This window comes from Candoia aspera, chromosome 2 (genome assembly GCF_035149785.1).
Source record: "Candoia aspera isolate rCanAsp1 chromosome 2, rCanAsp1.hap2, whole genome shotgun sequence".
NCBI classification, from domain to species: domain Eukaryota; kingdom Metazoa; phylum Chordata; class Lepidosauria; order Squamata; family Boidae; genus Candoia; species Candoia aspera.
The window spans coordinates 113,305,689-113,332,590 of record NC_086154.1 but is presented as its reverse complement, the minus strand read 5'-3'; the positions used below and the strand labels follow the sequence as shown (position 1 = coordinate 113,332,590).

General features: G+C 37.5%; 1 protein-coding gene across 4 annotated transcripts in view; it reads left to right on the top strand.

Moving 5' to 3' along the window:
- Positions 1-26,902, top strand: part of ASPSCR1 (ASPSCR1 tether for SLC2A4, UBX domain containing) — an 84,523-nt gene that overhangs the window by 4,902 nt on the left and 52,719 nt on the right. For all 4 annotated transcript variants that reach the window (XM_063293277.1, XM_063293276.1, XM_063293275.1 and 1 more), the window contains exons 4-6: positions 12,307-12,407; positions 23,804-23,861; positions 24,862-24,935. In XM_063293277.1, the coding sequence (XP_063149347.1) occupies positions 12,307-12,407; positions 23,804-23,861; positions 24,862-24,935 (233 nt within the window). The remainder of the gene's footprint in view (positions 1-12,306; positions 12,408-23,803; positions 23,862-24,861; positions 24,936-26,902) is intronic.

Below are 26,902 nucleotides of genomic sequence, written 5' to 3'. Positions count from 1 at the left end.
GCAGACATGTGCTGTTGTGTGTAAATGTCACTGTATCTCTCAATGTATTCTTAGAATCTGGAAACCTGAATCTTCAAGTAGGCTGCTGCTTTAAGTAGGACTAAGTCAAATATGCCTTGCTGCCATTTTGTATGTAAGAGAATTTTGGATTTCCAGGCCTTCAGAATGAAATGAACATTGTTTGGAGTAGAAGCCAACATAATGGTGCTTAACCAGACTTTTGGTACATAGCTTATGTTTACTTTTGAAATTAGATATTGGCTGGTGAGGGAGTTATAAAATATTCCTTGATTGATTTTCTGTCAGAAGGATATTAACAGAGAACAGTTCAAAAGCATAACATATTACTTGTAGTATCTTACTGTATATCTAGAGGGGATAGATTTAATCTTAAGCTTCCATCTTGGAGGAGCTGCAGCTGATCTCATTTAATATTTATTAAAAACTTCTGTGTATATTTGTTTTTGTTTCCAAAACTAATAATTACTTTGATTAAAAGTTAGTAATAGAAGTGTTTTTAAATTTAGCTTTTGGAAATAATCACAGACTTATTTTTACTTTCCAGTTGTATTTTTGTGGGGGGAAACTTAGCAGTTTTGATTAACGTAAACATTACGTTAAATGTGTTGAATTCAAATTTCAGCATATATAATGTTGGAGTACTACAGATTCCATGCCTCATCTTCCTAAATAGTTTCTTTTCCCTGGAGAAGGTCCTCCCAGTCTCCTAAAAATGCTCCATCAGACAAGGGAACTGAAAACTGGGTAGAAGCACTAACCACAAGCAGATTTTCCCTCATAGTTCGCACCATGGCTCAGCCAATTTAGATGGATCTTGTGACCTTTGGGAAAGCAGTGTCAGGGAAGGGGCAGGGAAGGTGGCTTCCATATGCACACTTACATTACTTTGGAACCATCTCAGTATTGTTGATGTGATCCATAATAGCTTAGTTGGGATAAATAGATTCCCGATATGTTTATTTCAGCTGGCACTTCTGTAAATGCTAGATGGCTACAACAGAAGACTACACATTGTCCTTGGAATAAGCTCTTTAAGCTTTGTAGCCACATCAACAACACTGAGATGGTTCCAAAGTAGTGTAAGTGTGCATATGGAAGCCAACTTCCCTGCCCCTTCCCTTAAATTCAAGATGAACAAGATTATGCTATTAAATACTTACCTGTACACAGTTACTATAGTTTGTTTAGCTATAGCATGACAACCATGGACCTGGTCCAATTTATTCAAGGCCCAAACTCATTGTTGGTGGGGGAGGGGGAAATCACACATTGGATCTGGTTTTTGCCTTAGGGCAGTGGTGTTGTGATCTGGATTTGGGGGATATTAACATCGGTCCTTTGGCAAGGATGGATCATTCCCTCTTGGTCTAGAGTTCTACAGAAGTGGGGCCTATTCAGTCAGCCCACCTCATGTACCTGATGGATTCTGTGCAATTTCAGAGGAGTTTGGGGGGTTTCCTGAAACTCTGGTGCATGGTTTGGTAGAGGCCCTTGTTGTGGCTTAGAATGAGCACATGGCAGGGGCCCTGAACCAGATTGTCCTTGTGTGGACTCTATGTATGTGGATCTCATACGGTACTATGGTTTATTGAGGATGTCTGAGAGATGAAGTGACACAGATGCCTAGAGTGCCCCGTTAGATGAAGCCATTCAACTTTGCTTGGAATTGGACTTCAGCTGTGTAGGTCCTTTGGAAGTGACTGAGACATGTCTAAGCCCTGTTATCTGGGAGGAGTTTGAACTGGTCAATCCTGAGCAAGTGGACAGAGTCCTCACAGCTGTGAGCTCAGCCACCTATGTTCTGCATTCATGCTTCTTCTGGTTAATCAAGGCTTCTTGGGAGGTTGCATGTGGTTGGGTCCAAACAGTGATTAATGCCTTTTTGTGGGGGAGGGCAGTACCTCTTGCCTTGGAGGAGGTGGTAGTGCTCCCCCTTCTTCAGAGGCAATCCATGGACCCAACCATGTTGGATAGCTTACAGTACATCCAGTCTCCAACCTTCCCTTTCTAGGGAAGTTATTTGAAAGGTCCTGCTGTAGAGGGCCCTTGATGTAGCAGATTATCTGGACCCTTTTCAGTCTGGGTTCAGGCCAGGGTACAGTGCTGAGACAACACTGGGTGTGCTTGTGGATGACCTCTGGAGGGCTTGGGATGGAGATGGTGCAACTGATGGAGTTTTTAAAGGTTAATAAAAACTCCAAGCATTAACAACAGTCTTGCAGAGTAGAAGCATGAACCAAAAGAGAACTTGAACATTGAGCTTAATTATGTTCAGAAATAAATTCAGTCTTCACACAGTAGTTAGATGAAGAAAAATAGAGATAGCTTACTTTTATTCAGTAGATCTGGATACAGGTAGATTCATAGTAGAAAATACTTAATCATCATTGGTTCTTTGTAGACATTTTTTATGGAAATAGAAATGTCTGCGTGCAAGTGAGATGAAAAGGGACAAGAGCTGCATTCTGCAGCACTTCCTGCTTGCAGGTGTGTCAAAAGGGTAATGGAGATTGTTAATCCCCAAACCCAAGAAGGAGGAGGAAGTGGAAATCAGGTGACCCATGTGACATCCCACAAGCACAATAGAGATGCATTTACTAGAGAGACCCCCATATGCTTATGAGACAATGCTGAGTTGACCCCTGATAATTCCAACAGCAACTGCCCTAGCTCTCTGAAATCTCTCGGCAGCTTTTGATACCATTGACCACACTGTACTTGGGGCTGCCCTTGAAAACCACTTGGAACTTACAACTAGTCCAGAATGTGGTAGCATGCACAGTATTGGATGCCACTTGGCTCACCTGTAATATTCATCTGTTGCATGAGCTTCACTGGCCCCCCAGTTTTTTTCTGGGTATAATTCAAGGTTTACCTTTAAAGCCCTAAAGGTGCCAGGTTATTTTTGGGACTGCCCCTCCTTGAGGGTATCTTCCTATTCCACCAGATCGGATAGACTGGGCATGCTCAAGGTCCCTTCCCTTAAATGTTGCCATCTAGTGGAATGTAGGAAGCATGCCTTTTCTGTAGCAAACCCTGCTCTGTAGAACACCCTTCCCCTGGGATCTGACAGGCCCCATACCTTTTAGCCTTTTGGAAGGCCATAAAGAGCTGGCTCTTCCTACAAGCACTGGGATAAGTGAGGTTGGAACCCTAATATAGTAGGGTTGGCTGAGTCAGAGGAGAATGGCTGAGGCACTAGAGTTGCTTGTGCTTTTATTGTTTTTATTTGGGTTTCTTTTTGTTTCGTTTTTTTGTTGTGAGCCACATAGAGTTGTGTCTCTTAAGATGGGTGTCCGTATAAGCAGTTTAAATAAATAAAATACCTACTGTAAAGTTGCCTATACCTGATTTGGATAAATTGTTTGTTGAACTGGTAATCCAAATTTTCATTGAATGAATTGGCTTCAAAAATATTATGTTAACATAGTCATTTTAACTTATGGGAAAATATGCATTGACAATATGAGACAGCCCATCTTTTTGATAAAATATTTTGGATGGCTTATTTTTTGTAGAAAAATATTAATGGTCTTCAGAGGGTCTAGGCAGCTAGGCTTGAACAGGTGAAATGAAGTTGCATAACTGTCTAAATGCCAAGTGCTTTATATTATAACATTGGAAAACTCTTTTTCATAGGCTGGGATCATATATCAAGCTAAGGAAGTTTTTTTCAACTAATGTAGAACAATTCATTCTGAACACTTTCTGAGTTTAAACCACATTTTAGGTCAGTTAATTCATGATAATTTGTTAAAAAATGCCTTCTAAAATAATTTTTAATTATCTTGCGATGTAAATAATTAGAAATTAGAAAAGTTTGGCCTTTCGGTGAGGATATGACGGTCTGAACAGCCGTGCCCGCGGGCTCCATGGGCATAACTGACAGTGTGGCAATTTTTTTGGGCTCAGGCAGGTTTTTCCTGAAGCCCAGGAGCATTTTTCCAGAGAAAGGAAAACAGTCGGAATCACCCCATCTGTTGTTCGGATGGCTGCTTGCAGCCAGAAAATCGCAAACAGCGTTCGCGTTCGACTGGTAAAAGCAGCCAGGAGGCTGGGGCATCACCATTTCCAAGCCACGCTTTAGCCTTAAAGGGACACTATGACCAGCCACCCCATTTCTAAATCACCCAATTTATTTTTCTTTTAAGTATGCGTACCCTAAGAGAGGCTTTCTACAGCAAGGAGATACCAGTTCCCTTGGTGCTTATCATTATTTTTGTGATTAAAAAAAATCTTTTTAAGTTTTGGACTTTGCATTCCATCCAAATACTAAGGAGGGTTGAGAGTATGTAATCATCTCCCTGTTATTATTTTTGTACTAAATTAGAAGATATTACCATTTCCCTACACGTTGAATCTGCTGTTTTGAACTTTCAGCTTTCTGCTGCTACTTTCCCTAGGGAACTGTCTGTTTCCTTACTCTGATTTGTGTAAACACATTCTGGATTTTTTCTATTATCTTCTACTTTTGCTGGTTAAGTACCTAGGGGGTGCCATAATCTACTGTGTGAGATATGGAGGATTTTGATCAGACTTTTTCCGACTTCTACTGAAACTTTAAACTGATGCTTTCTGATTCCTGCCAAGCTTTTATGCAAGGCATTCAGGATATTGTGGAAAACATGTGGTCTAAAATGTGTCATCTGGTTGGTGATGTGGATGAAATTGAAGAATTTAACAGTAATAGAAATGTTTCTTTTAACAGTGAGATTGGGGCTTCCGTTGAAATGCTGGATGAAGATTGGACAGTTGAGTTAAAGAAATTTAAGGGAAAGATCGAGTTGCAAGCCACAAATGAAATTGACTTTTTGATGGAATGCTACGGAAAAGAAGGGGTTATTATGTATGGGAGGTTTTTTGAAGAGAAGTCGGAGTTTTTGAGGGGGGGCAGTTGAGTTGTTTGATTTTTTTATGAAAAAAGCTCTGTGTATTGGGATATGTAAATGCTCTGGTTTATTTTGAAGTGGGGTAAGGGTTTAAGAATATTTTTCTGGATTGCTTTTAGGGTCTGGTTGATTTCATTTATCTTTAACGATTTGGATTAAGATTATTAAGGTATAAAAAAGGAAATAATGTTTGGTTTTGGGTTTAATATGATTAAGATTATTATAATTGTTGTATTAATTACAGTGGCAGACAATTTGTTTTTTTAGTTTGATCTTTATTATAGTAGACAGGAATATTAGTAGCAGGAAAGAAATAGTTAAATAAATGTTATCCTTGGGGGAGGAGTTGATTAGGGGGGGGTGTATATACACACATACACATACATACAGTATATCTTGTTTTAACATAAGGGGAAGGAGCAATTGTATTTAGTGATTTTTATATTGTGCCAGAGGAATGATTTATAGAAATAAGATGATTTTGGTTTAATATAGAGTAAGGGTTTGATTGTGGAAGATTGTAGTATATCCTTGCTGTTAAAAGTCAGAAGTCACCTCTTTTTGTAACTTAAAAAAAAATTTTTTTTCTCTTGTGCTTCCACACCTTTTTATTTTTTTTCTTTGTAGCTTTTTGTTTTTCTGTAGTTTTTATCTTTGTCTGAAATTTAATAAAATTCTTATAAAAAAAATTAGAAAAGTTCATTTTTGTCTAATTGAGTGTAGAAAATGTGTACTGCATTCTATGAAACACAAGTGAAACATTACTAAGTAACTAGTTTGTAGAAGAAAGTATCAGTTGATAAGAAGGCTCAAATTCATAGTTCCTAATTGAGTTAACTTTTGTTACATATTAATATGTGGTTTAATTAATTGGAAGTATTTAGTTTAAAGTTAACAAGAAGGCTTCTGGATTAGAAATGATAATTTCCAGTAGAGAGACAGGACTTTGGTGAGGGACAGTGAGGCCCCTTGTTTCATCTCGCTTGTCATCCTTTATCTTTTATGTTTTGTTGATTTTATTGTAATTTCTTTGATTGTTGTGAGCTGCCCAGAGTTGTTGCAAGTCGGATGGCATACAAGTTTAATAAACTATTATTGATAATAGTGTCTCATGTAATTGTGCTAGATCCTGGTTTACATACTGTAGACCTTTATTAACCTTGAATACTCAGTCCAGTTTATCTGAACTCCATTTTCTTGATAAAGTTCTTTGATGGCTGTTTTCCAGGATGAAAACAGCTAGGAGCCTTGTGGCATCCTAAAGATTAACAAATACATCATGGCGTGTTTTTTCTGAATTACAGCTTTCTGGTCAGAACCACCTGTAGGTTCTTAGGATTTGATAGAAATTTAGTCTATGACTCCAGATTTATTTAACTATGAGTAATAGCATCTAAGTATCTCAAAAGCTGTACTTCAGCAGCTACACCCTAAGACTTTAGTGATGGCACTGCTTACATTTTTTTTTTCTGTTTCTAAAGGCGCAAAGCTTATAGAATTATGAATAAGCAAGCTTCCCTTGAATGGTTGTTAGGAAGAGGGAGACATAACTCTTCCTGATGATGTATTTTTGTTAGTTAATTTTGGTCATAGCAGATAGCTTCTAGCTGGCCTTGGCTGTTTTCAAAGGTTGGACCTGGTAAGTTGAATGGGAGACCATAGGAAATCCCAAAGCTATAGGCTAAACTGAGAAGGAAAAATCAAGCCACTTCAGTATTGTTGCCAAGAACCCAGCATGACCCGAGTTGGACTAAAGGGAGATTTTGGTTATCAATAAAAACAGAATATGATTAACTATTTTGTGTTTCAGATATTTTGCTTTGTGTATCTCTGTCATTTGTTTTGCTACATGTATTAGGATTATCCATGTGTAACAAAATCAGTTGGGATTTTTTATATGTGAATTCATGGTATTCTCTTAACTGGACACTAAAGCTCTTCAAATTAAGTGGTCTTTAAATCGTTTGGTTTGGCAGTATTGGAAACAACGTAGAAATATACTATATGATTATTTCAAAGCAATAGATAGTCATGTGACTTCATCAAAATTGTCTGTTCACACAACAATCACAACACAACCAGCATAGCCCTTGAAAAAGATAACTCTGTCATACATCAAAAACATCTCATGAACTACCAATGGGTTGCCTCAACCTCTTGGCATCATGGCAGCCCATTAACCATCCAGATCTATCCATAGCATCCTAAACACAAACACCCATCAGTCAAAGAAAACAGTCTTTTACAACATACAGTGCAAGGACTGTGAACTATGTATGACAAACAGGTAGAAGATTGGCAGAGTGCATCATGAACATCAGTTGGTAGTCAGAATATATAATGAAAGGCCCTTAATTTCACAACACACTGACAAGTTACAGAACAATTTCAATTGGGAAACTGTTGACAAATCCAAAAATGGAAGAGGATTCCTAGAGGCTTAGCCACTCTTGACAAATCAGTTGTTAACAGACACACTGAGATTAGCTTAATCTACAAACCATTCAAAAAAAGGAAGCATCCAAAGGTGAAGGAAGGGGACAAACAGCCGTAAGGGCATCCTTCCTCATCACATGCCTATTAACCAACACCCAGATAAGCAGAAACCAGCACCAGAAAAACAGGAACAATCAAGAAAGAAATGATACCCTAATCAATGGTGGTAGGGCAAGCTACCACAGTTAAACAGCCACTAACATCACTCCCCCATTCAGTGATAACGTTACCTTGCCTGGTAATGAAAGTCTTCTAGAAGAAAAGGAAGCTCAGAGAATACCAAGAAACCAGTATTTGGTGCTGTTAGCTGCATGAATTACAAAAAGGGAAATGTTAAGTATCTGGATCTTTTTTGTGTTTCTCATATCAGAATGTCTTCCCTGTGGCTAGGATTGTTTAAACTCATTTTTTTTTTTTAATCCGTTCAATTGTGTCCAATTCTCAGAGGCTGCCTGGACAAGTCCTTGCAATTTTCTTGGCAGATTTTTCAGAACTGATTTGCCATTGCCTTCTTCCTAGGGCTGAGAGAAGAGTGACTGGCCCAAGGCCACCCTGCTGGCTTCGTGCCTAAGGCGGGACTAGAACTCATGGTCTCCCAGTTTCTAGCCTGATGCCTTAACCACTATACCACACTGGCTCTTTATTTATGATTATATAACTGTGTATTAGCCTGGATAGGTGGACAGCAATTACATGATGAAATAATGGGATGTATATAGCCCATTCAGGAGACGTGTAAGTTTTTCTAGATTGGTTATATTTAGAAATGTGCAATACTGATGTAATTTTAAATTATGTCCAGAAACTTTCTGACATTTGAACTATTTGTAAGGCAGTGAAAGTTGAGTCCTGCATTGACAATGGACATTCACAGTTGGAAAGATCAAACAATAATTTACCCATGAATCAAGTCTTGTTTTTCCGTCTTTGTAAACTTAGAAACTAATTGATATGTTTTTCTGTTTTCTGGATTAAGTAATAATATATATAGTTTGGAACTTCTGTAAAGTTTTAGTTGCCTAAATGTATATTTATGACATTCTTGGCTTTGTACTATTGCCTAAAAAACTGATGTAATTGGCAGAGTAGATTTCTGGGCAAGAATCTTGTGGTCTAGTGATGTCAGCTGTCAACACTCTTACAGAGCCAACAATAATCGGAAAGCTGTTCTTGGGCAGTGAAGGCATTGGGATAGCCATATTAGTGAGGGTTGCAGCTGCTTTGGTCCTTCTGAGTGGTCTGATGCGATGCTGTATTTCCCATGAGCAACTTACTGCCTCTAGCAGGTTACCTCTCTTGGCTATCCTGCAAGAATGACATCAAAAATATCCTGCCAGCAAAAGCATGGTGTATATTTAATTTTGTGGCATCTAGGGTTTACTTTGAAAGCTCTTGTCAAAATGCTATAAAGATTTTGTTGTCTTTTTCTTCAGATCCTTGGATTTTTTCAGTGATGAAAGTTATTTGTGGAATAAATTAGATGGGGATAATTGGGGTGGCTCTGTACTCTTGCTCTTTAGATTTATTTGGTGTTTTAAATAATTTGCTTTAAAATAGTAAACTGACTCAATCAAAACTCAGGATGCAAATTTACAATGATATCCTCTCTGCCTAGGGCCTGCTGCCTGTTCCTGAACATTTGTAAGGGCCTTCTGGCAACCCATATCTACAGGTAGTCCTTGGTTAATGACCACAATTGGGCCCAGAATTTTGGTTGCTAAGCAAAGCAGTCATTAAGCAAATCTGACTTGATTTTATGACCTTTTTTGTGGTGGTTGTTAAGTGAATCAACACAACATTAAGCGAAAATGGTGATCACGTGACCACAGGATGCTGCAATGGTCATAAATGCAAATGGGTTGCCAAGCGCCCAAATTGTGATCACATGACCGCAGGGATGTTGCAATGATTGTAAGTATAAGGACCGGTTGTAAGTTGTTTTTTAGCACTGTTATAAGTCCAACTGTCACTAAATGAATGGTTGTTAAGTGAGGACTACCTGTATCTTACAGCTCAGAATTCCTGGCTTAATTCGGTAGCATCAAGGTGGGTCCACCAGATGTTGCTGTGCTGAGTTATGTAATTTGTCAGCCTCATCTTGCACAGCCAGTGGTAAGGAATGCTTGTAATTCAGTAAGCTAGAGAGCCAGTTTTTCAGCTGTAGTGTAGATGGTCTTGAAAAAGGAAAAAGTTATATTCTCCATAGTTTTCCTTGTTGAAACAGAACATCAGTATATCCAAATTAGTGTATCCTTAAAAATAGTAAATATAATTCTGATCTGCTTTCTTTATACCTTCTTTTTGTGCATGTGAAATACAGGAGAGCATGGCATATATAAATTATTACCTCTAGTTATTGTTAATTTGAAATATGTCATTATACAACCACAATATATAGACCAGTTTTGACTCCGAAACCTGTAACAAAAAAATAACTTTCATGTAATATTCCATTCATAGTCCAACTAGAAGTTTTTCTAAGTCTGGAACTCAAGAGAGTGCAGTTAAAAGACAATAAAAAATTACGTGGTTTATATTTCTTAAGGGAAACTTGTGGTTGATTGTCACAGTGTGACAGTTCTTTTTGAACTGGAGGAGTATTTTGTTCTGCAGGGGTGGCAACTGACACAGAAAACAAGACCGTGGAGCGTTTTATACTTTTAACTATACACAGTGACATTATTTACAGCAGATATTTACAACAGGTATATACAACACAATGAGTACTGGTGTTCATCCGATGTCAAGTTTCCTCCTGTCTTCTTCCCAGGGACTGTCTCCCTCTATATCTCCTGCTTCTTCTCCCTTTCTCTCCGTTTCCTTCCCCTGTTTCTGGGCTTGACAAGAGAGAATGAAAAGAAAGGAATGGGCTAGAATTTACTGTAGTGTGCTCAGCACTGCTTGGCTTTCTCCTGGATCTGCTCAGCCAAATATATACTGTTTCTCCATTGGGGGAAGAACCTCTCTCAGGGTCTTCTGCCCAGTCCTTCCCAGAGGCCAGGGCTTTGCCACCACAGCCAATCCCCCTCCTTCCCCTCTTGGGTCTTGGTGAAATCACTGCCTGCAGCCAGCCAGGCTCCTCCTTTACGGTCTTGGGTGGACCTCTTGTCCCTCTGAGTCGTCTTTTCTTCCAGGGAAGCCACCATGGACCTTTCTTCTCCCTTCCTGACCTGTCATGAGTACTGATGGCGAGCAGGAGGGGGCCTCTATCCAGGGGGGAAAATGCATGCATAGTACTGAGGAATTAAGCAGCCATTCAAAGAGACACAGATCAGACCCGCCTTAACTTTTGGGGTTTATCTGTCTGGGTTTTTCCCATGCTTCTTCAGTTTGTTAGGATTCTGTTTAATGTAGCAGTAATAAACACTAGAGACCTACTCCTCGTCTCAGCGTGATTTCTGACTGTTAGGACATGACCAGGAACTGACAATTGCTCTGCACACTTAACTTCTCTCTCCAACTTTTCTCCCCAGCCACTCTATTCACAGACTTTCTCTCCTTTTCAATTTTGGCAGCATGTCCCCCAGCAACTGAGAAGCTGGGTGTCCCCCCAGGGCTCCAGTCCCCCATACGTATAGAACAGGCTGGACCAATGGGACTGCTGTCTCAACATCTCACCTCAGCAGCTCTTGCTAGCAGCCAGGTCAGCTCATCAGGTCTTAAGATAACACAGCTGCCCTTCAAGGCCAGAACTGAGCTGCTTTTTCTCCTTTTACTCACTCCAGTGGCTGGCTCACATCAACAGAACAGCAGCTATGCCCTGCCACTAAAACCAATATGGCACATAGATCCTACTTGCAATTCTGTTGATGGTCTGGTTGATATTTGGAATAGGAAACTTGCTATGGCAATTAATGCAATCCATCCGAAGTGCTCTCAGCAGCCTACTTCAAAGATGGGCCCATGGTATACAGATAAACTGCAAGAGCTGTACTGTACTCATGACTTAGTTTGACGTTGGGTAAAGAAAATAAAGCCTTAGAAAATGAAGTCAAGGTCAGATAAGATTTAAGATCTAATGAAAACAATATGGTGGAAACGTTTTTAGAGCTTCATTCTCAAAATGATCACTACCAACATATACCAAGCTTGCCGCTTTAGGATACTTCCCAGGAATAATTCAAAATAAAAAAAATGATGCTTGAAATACATAAAATAACTCTGAAATTATGCAAAGAAAAGGGCCTGTTCTTCATTTATAATAAGTCTGTTCCTATGAAAATATTTAGGAATAAGGTACTTATAAAGCTTGGCTGTTGTGGAATAAGCAGGCCATGGAATAACGTAATTCTCCTGCTGATTCTCCCAGACTTGCTGGAAGAGTAAAAATATTACCTTTCAGTTGCAGTTTGAAATGATATATTCCACAGTGGACTTTCTGCTGTGCTTTTGAACACACACTTAATCTGTTCAATCGTGTCCAATTCTTAGACACTGCCTGGACATGTCCTTGTGGTTTTCTTGGCAGGTTTTTCAGAAGTGGTTTGCCCTTGCCTCCTTCCTAGGGCTGAGAGAAAGTGACTGGCCCAGGGTCACCCAGCTGGCTTTGTGCCTAAGGCAGGACTAGAACTCAGAGTCTTCGTGTTTCTAACCTGATGCCTTAACCACTATGCCAGACTGGCTCTCTGTTGAACATATAGTAATATTCTTTTATGTTTATAACTTTGTTTCTGTTAAGGCAATAATTGAAATAAAACTTAATCCATGCTGTCAGCTATTTGTTTTAGAGATGTTGTTTGTGCCACAAATACCTGCTGCTCTGAAGCATTAGTTGAAAGCCAGGACAGGGGCCAGATTTCTGTTTGCCAGATGTGATCTTGAACAATGTTTCATGAGCTGCTTTACTAATAGATATATGGGTATGTATATATCTCCGATACATATATATTCTATCTCCTAGATACGGATTGCACTGCAATTGGATGACGGTTCTAGACTCCAGGACACGTTTAGCTCCAGTCAGACCTTGTGGGATATTCTTCACCATTTTGCACAGACCAGGTGAGTGTAAAAGCAAGAGCGAAAGAAGGAACATGAACACACAACACTTGAAAAAAGATATTATGGGCAATTAGGGTGCTGTAGAATGAGTATCTGCTATGCTGTTACTTCACTAAAATATCTCTTAAAATCAATAAAGTCTAGGAATATATTTAGTCTTGCTCATAATCCTGCCACTACTTTGGATAGAATTTGATTACACTGTGATAATGACATACAATAAGATGGTCATAAAGCATTAATTCACTCACACTTAAGAGGATCAAAATAATATTCTTTTTAAAGAAATTGGTGGGCTTCACTATTTAAAACAAATTATTTAGCTGAAGAATTAGATGGAAGGCCAATGTAAACTTTGCTTGGATTGTTTTCGCCAATCCATTTGGAAAGGAAGGTGCTGGAATGAGGTACTATGTTAGTTGTACTATTAAAGGACCTTTCATCATTCTTTCTGTATTTATAGACCAGCAGCAAAAAGAAAAAAAAATGGGAATATTTGCACAGTCTTCAATATCAAGCAGTTTTTAAACTAGAGCAATTAACTTTTACACTAGGAAATGTATTTCTTCCCCTTTGTTCCTTTGGTTGCAAAAGTATGATTGGATGATGTGTGAAATGACTGGTAAAAGCAGAAAAAACCCTAAACAAAATGATCATCCTACTTTTCTGCCACTCCTCAATTTTAGTTTTCATTCTTCACTACTTGTGTACTGTTTTCTTCTGGTGCTAAACATCTGTGATTATTATGTATTAATAATGAATTGTACTGTACATATTTACAATTTCCTAGGTTCTGATAAAATCAAATGGGGACATGAAGAGTTATTCTGAAATTGGAAGGATTTTCTCTTGCATGTTGGGAATGATTCTACACAAGTTTCAACTCAATTATTGACTGGGCATTTCCAAGCTTTTGAGGTGTTGTTTTTAAAAAGGCTTTCTTGTTGCCACCTTTTGTCTTTGTTTTTTTTTTTTTAGAATTAATCTACGCTTCATATACTCTGTGGATTATGAAGCTTCTGTGATGGTTTGCCTCCCTCTTGCTGCAGCCTACATTTAGTGATCTTTCTGTCTGAAGTGGATTCAAGGCTCTTAAAAACAAATGTCAAACTAATAATCTGTACTTCACAGATGATTTGTTACTTAACTTTGTTTTTTGTGGCCTAGAAGGCTGAACTTCTTAAATTGTAAACAATAGTTGCAAATTATTTTGAAGCATCTTTCTCTCTCCTTTCCGTCTTCCCCCCAAAGCCACTTCTTAGCAGGCTACATTTTTTTGTCCCCCTTTCTTCGTTCTTTGATTTTTTTTTCTGTGATTAAATGGATCTTCTAGGTTCTCTTCTGTTTTAAAACACTTCTTCTATCATCCACATGCTATGTTATAGGACCGTGTCATTGGTAGTTATTTCTTTCAGACAAAGAACTGTTTCAGAAATATCCCAGGAAGTCATTGACCTACTGTCAGACTAGGACTTCCATTGCTCAGATGATAGGACCATAAGGAAATGGTGGGTGGGCCACTTGAACGCTTGCATGAATAACAAACAGATGAGTGTCATTTCTTTGCCAACCTTTGATTTGCAAATTTTTGTACTTTTCCCGTGACACATTCCAGATACAATTTCACAAATAATACTGTTTATGTCTAGTAGGTTGCACTTTTGTATGACTACCACAGAGAACTTTAATTTCAAATACCTCCAAAAAATAACTCACTTATCTCTTTGTCCATGTATTGGTTCATAACTAAATGTATTCACTAACATAACCACTCTGTAGAGGTTCCCTGGTAGAGATTTTACCTTTGTGTTATTTTAGCAGTCTTTTTAAATTTAGCCTCCACCATCTTTAAGCTGACTTGATAAATCATCTATTGATTATCTAGCTCACATTTCCTGTTCAGTGAACCTCAGCTACGTTTTGCAGATTCTGTACTGATTCCTTGTATAGATTTGTGTTTTGTATGAATCAATTCCTTACTTGAAAACAGTTTCAGACTATAGGAAGTTCCCCTTTCATGATCACTAGTGCAGAATGCAACATTTTTTTTAGATGGGATTTTGAGGTTGTAATATTATGCCCAGGACTTTCTTTCTCTCTTCTCTTCTCCTCTACTATTTTGCTTAGCATCCATTATGGAATAGATTTCTGGAGAGCTGATAAAAACACAAGAACTGTGCTTTACCGTACTAAAGATCTACAACATCCAGTATTATGTTCTAATACACATTGACATCTGTGGAAAACTCACGGCTGGGCACTATAATAACAACATTCTCCTGTTTCTATTACTCAGTAGCTGGTATTCAGATGGATATTGCTTCTGTTACTGGAGGTCATATATAACTATTTTAATTACCTTAAAGAGTTGTCTGCCATGAACTTGCCCAATCCTCTTTAAAGTAAAGCAAGTTAGCAGCCTTCTCTACGCCTTATGGTAGTGTTTCCCATAGTTTAGCCATTCTCTATGCAAAGATCTTCCAAAATTTCTGCCATTTAGCTTCATTGGAAAAGTGTGGATTGAAGAAAAGGACCTGCTCCTTATTTAAACCCCCAAAGCATTATGCCTTTCCTCATAGGGAAATTGTTCCAGCTCCATAATCATCCAGCTCCATTTCAGGCTAAGCTTGCTTCTTCTGCTCACTTTTAGCTATAGAATACCAAGCTGTTCTTGGTTATGTAATATCAGAATTCTACATGGGATTCCAAGTATGGTTATATTTACACATGTATTTACTTATTTTATGTCTCTCAGCATGAAATGTCCCTCTTTATAGCAACTAACCTATTCCCTAAGATCAGTACCACTGCAACAGTGAATTTAGAAATTATTTTTCTTTTGGAGTTCATTCCTCTATGTCTGCTTCTGTTCAGACTGTTTGGGTATCACACTAATGCAGGGCAGGGATACCTGAACTAATTCTAAGTCTAGAATAAACACCCTTTTCAGAAGAAATGTTATTAAAAGTCCTTCTTTAGTTCAGGTTTGGCAAATGATTAAGAGTCACGCTAACTTTAGCTTCCATTCTAGACAGATTCCAGGATATTTGGAGATATGTGCATGTTCCCTGTAATATGTTCCATGCTGTTCAACTTTTGAGTATGCTCCAAAGATACCTCATAAGTATGAAAAGTTCAATCAGTTCAAATTTTGTTGGCTTTTTTAAAAATTATAAAATGTAATACAAGCTCACTTTGAGTGTGCTGCTTTGTTAATGTTTTATGTGTTTTTCTTTGAATAGCCCTTATTTCTTTCTATTTATGTCCATTCTTTTCTCTTATAGTTACATATTTCTATTTCTTGTGATGAAACTGAAGTTGGAAATCAGAGTATTTATTATTATTCTACTGTTGCCTTATACTTTATCCTAAGCAGTCAAGATGATTTCTCATTTTTGCTCACCTTCCACCCTCAGTTGTGATCAGTTAAATCGGAAAGATTTAAAGTTGTAAGGACACTTGGACATTAGTAATGTTGCTTTTAATGGCATCTGAAAACAGTTCAAATTTGGAGGAGTATTACTTGTCGCCAAAAAGGTTGCTAGAAATCTTAAATATGACACAGAGACAGAACAAATAAAAATTGTATGATAAAATGGTTGCAAAATTTCAAAGAATCAATCACAACAATGGGGAGAACTAAGGAACAAGTCAATAAAATTCACCCCGAGTTACAATTTAGAGAAAACTGATACAAAGCATTTTATAGATGGTGTACAACCCCATCAGTAATTGCCAAGATATACAAATCATATAGTAATAAATGTTGGAAATGCAATGAAGGAACATTTTACCACATGTGGTCATGTAAAAAAAACTCAGAAGTATTGGGAAGTAATACATAGTACTATTCGGAGTATTTTAGAAACTAATGTTGAATTGAAACCATTTTTTTAAAAACTAGGCATAATAGGCATAACTCCAGAACATATCAACAAAAAAAATCACAATTATACTAAGATATATATTCACGGTAACAAAGAAAACTTAGCACAACTTTGGGAAAGAGATACATTTCCAACAATAGTAGATTGGGAATTTAAACTTGGGGAATGTGCAGCAATGGGAAAATTAACATTCACAATAGAAGTTTGACTAAATTCAACCAAAAAAGGTTTCCATGTATATTATAGAAACACATATATATTTACATTATATATTATGGAAACATATATAATTACACAGCAAGGCAAATTTAAACATTTAGGGTATGGTTTTCAAGGGGAAAAAATTGATTAAAGAATTGATTAAAAGAATACAATTTTAAATGTTTATAAATATTGTAAATGTTGAAGTAAAACTAAGGGGAAGTTAGAAATTAAATATTCAGTAGTTTTTAGTAGATTTTCTTTTTTCTTTTTTTATGTTAGGTGATTTATCATTAATAAAACAGCGGAGCTACTAGTATTCAGCTCAGAGATTTAAAAAATCCTTTAAAATCCCTTTGTATTTTGTTAAAAATAACTCAATGTATTCTGCTTTTTTTGGTTAATCCTTCATTTGTGATACACTGAGCACCAACTGTACAACTTTTGCAATTTCTCTGTCTGCTTACTGATATTACATCTTTGTATTATTATTTTTTTGTGTCTTTTTTCTGTTTTGCTTGTCTGGTTGGTTGGTTGATGACTGACTGATTGATTGATTAAAAAAAGGTTGCTAGAACTGTGCCATTACAGTTCATTTAGATAAAATGTGCCATTACAGAGCATTTAGAAAAAATAGTTGAGATATCTAAATAAAAATGTTGTATGCTTTAGTGGGAAATATGTTTGCATTTTGTACATAGCTTTTTGTTTCAACTGTGGAACAACCCCCACTTCTTCCTTTTGATTTTCTATTCCTCCCCCTCATTGTCTCTGCCCCCTGCCTAACATCTTCAGAACAAAATGCTTTATCACTAACCAGTCACTAAAGGCTTCAGACACTTGTCTTTTTTTATCTAGATTCAGTTTTCCTAGCAGCAAATTGAACCAATCTGTAATTATAAATGGTGTGTATGTGGCTACAGTCTTAAACAGGTGAATAGTCCTTCATTTATTTCCCCAGAGGAGGAGGAAATTTTTTTAAGATAAAAAGATGATCTATGAAATTCTGAAGCTATCCTTGCTGCATTAGAGACTGTTCTGGTGAATTGTGATTATTTGTTTTTAAAGAATATATTATGGATTTCTTTCATATCCCTATTTAACTATATATTGTTAACAGTCCTTCTGATGGGGTAATATAATAAAAAGGTTTTCTTTATGAAAAAGAAAATAGGAATGAATTGTGTAGATGCTTTGTTTCAATTATTGAAGCAACAAAACATAGAAAGGAACAGATAATATAAAACAAGGCACATGTCTGGGCACAGCCTTGTACTCAGAAGGGTTCTAACTCAGAGATACAGCATACAGTTTGCATGTATAGACTTTTAGCTTTAACCCCCCCCCCCCCAGTTTAAAGAAAAGAGAAAATACCAAGCCTCAGTGGTAATTTATCTCTGAGACCTTCTGCCTCTGTCTAGGCAGTTACATCTGAGGAATTAATTGATGAATTATTGCTTACTGAGGCATGTTTTCCCAATGTGTGTAATATCCGTTCTTGTTCTTCTGATTAGTATTTTAAATGTTAAATAGCATTGGTTACCCTGTGCAGAAATTTGGCTTAGTTGGTCCAAGGTACAGTAAGCATAACAGAAATACTAATTTCTCTTAATTCATGAGACACAACTGGGAACTCATACTGTGTGGGATAGAAGAAGAGCTGTTTGGATGACTTCTTTTTTAAAATTGTAGGAATACTAAAAAAGCCATATGTGGACTAGCTGGGTAGAAGTTTGAATTCCTGGTTGCAACTTTCCCATTGTGTAAGCTGGAATGCTTCGGTATTTTATAAGCTATCTAGCTAAGTAGCTATTTCAGGGTAGATTCTGGTAGCCACAGCCGTTTTATCTGTCTGCTAACTCTTCAGGATCATTCGCTGACTGTCCCATATGGAGAATTTTGTTAGAGTTCTGCGCGTCATCTTAGAGCAGAGGGGGATAAGTGTGGTCAACCCACTGGAATTTTCCCCCAGGTCCCTAGTGTCCATTTCTGCTAATTAGGTCTGAAGAAGGTCTGGAAGCTATTGTGAGCTGCTGCTGCTCCTCCTCCAGCATGCTCTAGCCCTTACACAAGATGTTTACAGGCCCTGTCAGATCCCTACATGAGGGAATCTAATCTGCCTGCTGTTCTCCTTCTGAAAAACAGGACATCAAAGTAATGGCAGCCTGTTTGATGTGTCTGCTTGCCTCAGAGAATGCACGTAATGGATTAACAGCCGCTGGAGGAGGGGCCTGCTGGTTTCTAAGCATCTCTTGGGAATCTTTGTGTGTGTTGTTTCTTGCAGACGCTTAATCAGAGAGCATAGTCTTGGATAATAATGCCAGAGGTGTTGAAATTAAAAGAGATGGCCCTTTTCTTGTAATTGTCTGTTAGATCATAGCATTCCTAGTCTTGCATCGTAAGCCTGTGATCCTATCGTTTGCAAATAAGTTGGTTCCTTTTCATTATGACTTTGGAGAAGTCCCTGCTATGCCTTGAATATTCTCTAGTTATTACAGAAGCCCAAACCTGAGGGCTCTGATCAACACACCTCTGCAGTTAGATAGCCTGTAGGAAAAAACCTAAGGATAGGTGAGAATTGTATTTCTTTCATGACAGTTTTTCAAAATGTGCATGTTTCTCATAAACTAGAAAAGAAGAATTTAGAATTAAGGAAACAAATACAATGAAAGATACATTGATTTGTCTAAGCAGAGAGCTCTGATGCCTTTTAGAAGTTCAGATCTGAATCCCTTTGTATTCACCAAATATAATATTTGGGACACCAAATTAAAATTGCCATTTACTAGCAATAATGTAGACAGAGTGTGGTATCCTGCATCTATGTTTGGAATAAATACGTGAATTGGATTGTCGGTGTAGATAGGTAAGAATGTCATTTCTATTTTATTTTATTTTTGGTAAAAAATTAGAAAATACTTAAACTAGTAATGGAAGGTTTATATGGAAAAACCTTATGATTAAATGAAAAAGTGACAGCGCTCCCTAATTTGAGAGCTGGAAATGGAGGAGGCAGAATAGCTACATCAGTTCATAGTGCTATAAGTCTGTTGAGTTGCTGTTCTGGAAGCAAGCCCTCGGTTTTTGCTAGGTATCCCTTGATTAAACAATAGTATCCACAATTTCAAGAGCTTTAATTGGGCTAATGTTATTTAAAGTATTCTGCTTACCTCTCTTTCTGATTTACACTTTAATATGTTAATTGATCACTGCATGTTATGTTCAGAAATAGGGGTATGTGTACGTGTTTGTCACTAGCATACTCACTGGCAGATTACTCCCTCAAATTTCTGAAAGATTATTATTAATAATTTCTGCAGTAAGATTGTCTTGAGACACTTTCAGTTTCTAAAACCTGTAGTTTAGGGACTTGTTCTGCATAGTTTCTCTAACATGCTCATTTAAAAAATGCTATATACTGAAGCATTGATTAAGTAACTGGTGCAAAATGTGGCAGCAAGAGCAGTGACGGGGGCCTGTTATTGAGCGCATGTGAGGCCACTTTTCTGCAAGCTGCACTGGCTACCAGTATGCTTCCGGGTGCAGTTCAAGGTGCTAGTAGTCACCTTTAAAGCCCTTCGTGGCTTGGGGCTGGGTTTTCCTATGGGACCATCTCTCCTCAATTGTTTCTACCCACGCCATCTAGTCCAGCAGGAGAGACATGCTCTGGGTCCCATCTGTTAGGGAGTGTTGTTTAGCAGGGAGCCTTTTCTGTTAGGCACCCACCCTCTGGAATATCATTTCTCTGGAGATCAGATTGGCCCCAACCCTGCTGGCTTTCCACACGGCCTTGGAGACTTGGTTCTGTGCTTGAGCCTGGGGCCCTGGATGTGTGATGGAGCCAGTTTCCTGGTTGTGCTGACTGTATGATGTTGTTGTAATTTTCTCTCAGCTGCTGTGTGTGTTATGGTTTTTTAAAATGTGGTTCTATTATTTTTAATATTGTTAGCTGCCCAGAGTTGTGTATTTGAGATGGGCAGCCATATACAGTATATCCAATAAATAAATTTGTCCCTTAATATTGGCGTACTCTTGATCACCTTGATCAAATGCTTGCTGGATAATTTTTTTTTTCTCTGTATGGGAGAATTGAACTGTTAGGCATTCCCCCCATCCCCGCCAACTGCAAGTGCTTGCAAAAGGAAGAGATCCTTTTTTCTGTATCCATAAATATGACATAGAGTGATTTAAACAGCATTTTTTCCATTAGGGTCATCAGTAGAGAATGTCTGAAGGGCCACACATGTTGTCTTCAAACTTGTAGAAGATTTCAACACACTCCAAAAAATGTCTTTGGAATTAGTGGGAAATGAGATAAATGTGTATGTAAGAAAAAGGAGATAGAAGATATGCAGAATATATTTGTCCCAGTCATTAGGTTGAATGAGATGGCTGTATTAGGCAGCAGATACTAGGAAATGGCAGTGATTTATTGGCAAATAGGCCAATAAATATGACCTGTTGTCTTCATGCACATATAAAGATGATTTTTCATTTCCAGTGCTGAAGTTTCAACTGTCAGTCCATTCAGCATCTTCGTATGTGGAAAAAAGTGGGAGTACTATTTCAAAACATATTGGGTTGATTCTGGCAGAAGAATAAAGGAATTCACGTTATGGTCATAATTGGAAGAAAAAACTATAAAGAATGGGAATTTCCATTTGTAAGAGTCATTCTCATAGGATAGTAATAGGAGTTTATGTAAATTAAAAAATAAAACTTTCATCTTTCCACAACGTTTCTGTAAGTATTTTGGCAATTATTGTCTTCTGGAGGAACATACTGTATTATAGTATCATGTTGGATGCTCTCTGCTCGAGCTGATACAGAATTTTGGATCTTAGAAGATGTGTTGTTCCACTAGTTTTTGTTACTTTATTTTGAGTTGGTCATATCACTTCAGATTCAGTCCTGCTAGGTTTAAATTTTGGTTTTGTTTTGTTTTTTCTTCTTTCTTTTCAGTCCTGAGAACTAACTGTTGGTTTTGTGGTGTTGGGGTTTAATTGAAAACCTTTTATTACTTTATTGATGCTACTCTTTACCAAGTAACTAAAATCACATTATCTAGATGAACTGAGACGTATCAAGTTCTGTTTAGGAAAGTCCACATTCTAATGTTTTTTACACATAAGTCTTTCCTAATTGAGAATTAGCATTGAGTTTTCTGTGGATTTTGGATACTTTAGATACTGTAGTTTCCTTCCCAGGAATGCCTCCTGTGAGCAGGAAAACAAAAATGCGTACTAATCTTAAGATCATTTTTTTAGATCTATTCATTCTGTAGTTGATATTTGAAAAGTTGATACTGATTTTCCAAGAGAGGTAGATTTACCATTTGAAATTTCCCCTTCCTTCCAAAAAACTCTGACTTGGCCTGTCTATAAAATCTGTGTGATAATGCAGATATTGGCAAGGTAGTATTTATCTCCATGATATTAAAAATAATCAGATACTAGTATGTTCAGATCCTGCTGGTGTTAAAGGTAAAAGAGTAGAAACTGGAGGAAAAATTAATCTTAAAAGTAGATAGATCTGTGTTGTTATTTCTACCATTTGAACATAAATGCTCCATTGGTAATTTGGACTATGGTAAGTTTGTTTCTGCTGTTACTTTGTGACATGTTGGCTTATCTGATAAATAGAGAATAACAGTGAAAACACCTGCTCGTTAACCCAGTTTCTAAATAAAAGCTAGGAATGGCAGTATAGGTGGCCCTTGTTCTACTCAAGCCTACAGTGATAGATAATATAAGCTTGAGTCTATCCGTATTGAGTGATTTAGATTCCAGAGCTCTGGAAAATGACACAAAATTGGCAGGTAAGCAAAAGAAGATTGGGACCGGACAAGCTGATAGGAAGGGAGGTGCTACGAAGATTGGCAGGCGTGCGATGATGGGATCAGTGCTGGATAGATTGATGGGAAGATTGGTGGCAGATACCTGGAAAATCAGAGAACTGGAGGACCAACGCATACTTTTACTCTTGTGCAGAACGGCAAATGGATCAGAACTATGCATCAAAAATGGCAGATATACAAAACATGTTATCACAGATAATGAGATCTAGTCTGAATTTACCAACTGAAGATATATAAAACCATGAATAAAGAGACTGCAGATAATGACCACCTGTATGTGTAATAAGTTACATATATTTGAGCCAGCACTCATCTGCTTTATTGCTTCATTCTATTCCCTCATCTGCCCTGGGATTCTTCAACTGTTTTTTGTTTTATTTTATTATTATTAATAATTTGTGTCACTTTACCACACAAGTATAGGTATTCTTCATGAAAACAAATAGTCCTTTGACAAAACAAAACAAAACAAAACCATGGCCTGTCAGGAGCTTATACAGAGATTGACAGAGCTCCTTCCTGTTTTATCCTGCTTCCTGATATGCTTCACTGACTAGTAGTTGGATTTTTTTTTTACCGTAAGAATATTGGCCTGTTGATCAGGAGGATTGATAGTCTTAAGGCCAAAAAAATTTCCAGCTACGCAACTGACAGGTCTGTGGGTAGATGTTCAGTCTCTCTTGCAGTCCTAGCCCAAATGGAGAGGACAAAGGGGATAGGAAATATATATTTTAAAAAAGATTAAAATGTTGGTCTTCTACAAGATAAAAATAGGCCTATGTTTAAAAATACACGTATACAACAATCTATCAGCTGGGGTGGAACTTGCATGAAACTTGACGTATCTCTTTCAGCTTCATCTAGAACCCCTCCTGACCCCTACAACACTGTCATCCAGGATTTTTAAATTTGTTTTGTGCTGTTCGAGGGGATTAATATTCTTGGGTCAAAAACAATAGCAATAAAGCTGCACCAGCCAGCCTTGTGTTTCCTGCAACCCAAGTCAAAATGGCCATAGAAGGCAGTGCTCATTAACCAGAGAGGAAACATGTTTTAATGACCAATAGGAGCTGGACATATGATTGCCAGCCTTCTCACTGAAGTTACATAGATTGTTTGTACAGAAAGAGTTAAGTTTGGAGAAGGGAGAAAACACTACTTCAACTAAATACAACTTCAGGCTGACTCTGTAGTGGATTGGGGATAAGACAGAGATGAAATCACAGGAACATGTCCATTACAAATGCTTTGCAAGGCTCTTTGTGCCATGGTGAGTGGAATGTGAGGGTGAAACCATTGAGTATTGATAGGCTAAGCTGGACTATACATAGTCCTCTTTCTGATAAGGCTTAGAAAATCTCACAGACTGCATATTAGATTTGTTTTCAGAGGTTTGAAACCAGAACAGGATTTTCTTTACTTTTCTTTCTTCCTTTTCTCTTTCCTTGCAGGGAATATGTGGAACAGCAATGTGAAGTGTCTCCTGTCTGTATTTACATGCGAGATGAGGTAAGTTAACAAACCCTCTTCTCCGCCATTCCTCTTCATCTCCCGTTGAAAGTGACAAAATGACTCTGCATAGCTTTCCAACCTGGAAAATGCGTTCCTCCTTTTGACTCACTGAAGAGGGGAAATGGAAGGATTTAGTCTCTTCAGAGCTTGAAGTATTTTGTAGGGTGTGGGGGAAAAAATCCTGCTGGAACATAATCATGGGCTGCTTAGCTCAAGCCTTTGGGCCCATAAAATATTCTCAATGACCTGTTTGTGTGTTTTTTCAACTTCTTATAAAACTCAAGAATCACAACAGTGGTTACATTTTAATAAATATTTCCTTTTTGCATGTTTTGATCTCTGCACGGTTTTTATTTTTGTTTAATGCTTTTATATGTCTGTACTTTAGAGTCATTCATCCCCTACCCTAGAATAAATGCCAACCTCTCCTACCAGGTTCTGAACAGATAACCTTTATGCTAGTCAGTGCTCGTTCTGCTATCCTGGACATGGAATACTGAAAAGCAGGGAGGGGGTGAATAGGGAGGATAAGCCTCTTCTAAGCTTCCTCCCAGGATAAAACTTGTCATCATATAGTTAAATGCAGTTGGGCATGTTAAAATTACTACTTGAGGATGGGAAGGACATAAACATATGAAATTGCTTAATTCCAAATTGGAGCAATGGTTCATCAAGGCTAGTAGTAGCATTCCAATATCTCCAGTTAGGTCTTTTTCAGTTCTGCTATCTAAGATTTCTTTAATTGCAGATGTCAAAAATGGAATGTGGGATTTTACTTATTTACACAAAACTAATGCAGTAATTTAAAAAAATCATCCCTAAGGCTCTGAACAGGGCCTTAAAAAGAATATAGAACTATTTAGAAACATTAAGAGGAGGAGTACTTGCGAAAGAGTGCTTTATATTACTCTTTGATACTTACAGTATACAAATAACTTCTGAGCAAATTGCCTTTTCAGAACTGATAAAACAGTATGTCCTTCCCTCTTTATCATAGGTATCTGGGAAAACTGCTTTGGAGAAGACAAGTCTGAAGTCACTTGGTCTAACTGGAGGCAATGCCATTATCAGGTTGGGAAGAGCATTACTTCCATTTTTTTTCCCTTTTTCTTTTTTGCTCAAGGGATAAATTTACTTTTGAGGAGGGAATGTTTAAGGGCGTGTCTTCGAAGTCCCTCATTAGTTTTGTTTGCCAGCAGTAGGAATGCCTTTTTTTCTCATCTTGCTGATATCTAATGTAGTTTTGACTTGTACCTGGTGTTTTGTTTGGTGTTTAATTTATTGATTTTATTTTTAGTGTATAATATAACTCTTCATCCTGAAGGAGGCAAGAGCAGTATGCAAAAAGAACACTAAAACAATAATAACCTATTGTAAATTTATAAAAATGTAAGATTAAACAAATTGAAAAGGCAATCTGTGCCTGATGTTTTTGGATCAATTTCAATGGAAATTGATGTTTCCGTTTGACCTTGATATATCTTCAATTGTATATCTTCAATATATCTTCAGTTTCTTTTAAAACGAGCTGGAGCTGGTTGTACTTCTTTTGGGAGATAATTCCATAATTGAGACACTGTAGCCCTTTGGCATTGTGAACAAACCATCAGTAGGATAGCAAGTAGGTCTTCCCCAACTGATCTTAGGTTTTAGGTGCTTGGATTCTAAGCTGTTTAAGTCATTATAGAATAATGTCAATATTTTAAAATTGGTCTTATAAATCATAAAGTCAGTACAGTGCTTTACATTCAGTGTCAAATAGTCATATTTAGCCACCCCAGTTTGCAGTTAGGCATCTAGGTTCTGTGCCAGTTAAGGTATTCAAGGATACTCCCAGAGAGAGTTGAATTCTCCATTCTCTATGAATTGCCCTTTAAGATTGTAAATTTTAACACTTTATCAAACTTAACTTCAATAAATTTGGTAGAGTATTTTTGCGTTATGGTTTGAAAGTATGGAATGTAAGTATCTCAGTGTGGTGTTCCTTTTTTTTTTTTTTTTACAATCTCTGAGAAATGCTTTACTTATTACAGGAAAAGACTGATTCCCACTTCCCAATAGGATATTGACTACACATTTCCATAGTTTTCGACCCAAGAAGGAAAGAATTTCTCCTGTCTATGCATACACATACTTAAGCCTTCTGCTGTTGTTTCTGTTGACTGTCATAATGTAGAGAGTAAGAGAGCTGACCTTGACAGAAATGTTCAACAACTGTTACCTAGGCAAAGAGGGCTGAAACATTTTTTAAGTCCTGGGAAAGAAGTTAATATTCAGAAATGGCTGAGGCAAATGCCTACCTGATTCACTGGGGTATAAGGAGGAGAAGAGGTATAGCACAATCAAACTTACAAGATTCTGTTATTGTAGTCTGTCTCAATAAAGTGTAGCTCTAGTCTTCCTGTGGAGTTGATTTTCTGATCTGGTCTACCTAGTGGGGCTGACAAATAATCAGTAAAATATGTATTTTGTTACTCATTTTATCTTGTATTTCACATTTATATACTGCCTGTAATTAAAATGGAAATGGAACTGAACAAATGTACTTGTTCCTAAGCTTTAAAAATTTCATTAGCATGCTGAAATAATGTGTGTGTGGGCTGCATCTTGCAAACTAATTTTTCCTTGCATCTTGCAAACTGATCCTGGATTGCAGTCTGTTAAGTTGTGGTTGTTTATTATTTTTCCAAATAATGCCTTTAATTTATGTAAACTAAAGGCTTCAACCTGAATGGAGACCGTGCTGCTAATTTTCAACCATTGAGCCATTAAACTTCAGCTGTATTTTGAGGGCTGCAGAAAGATTTAAGACATGCATGCAGTTCGAGGTCTTTAGGTTGCCCACTCCTAATGTAAAGAATACTTTTTTTGTCATTTTGGTGGAGGAAGACATACCCGTATTTTCATAAGTAGTTCATTACTCACTTGTTCTATGTATGTATGTAATTTGTTTGTTCATTTAAATTGGGTACCACCAAATCCCATAAGACTCCTGACACTTGACAGTTCCGTAGTTTAATCTGATGTGTGTGTGTGTG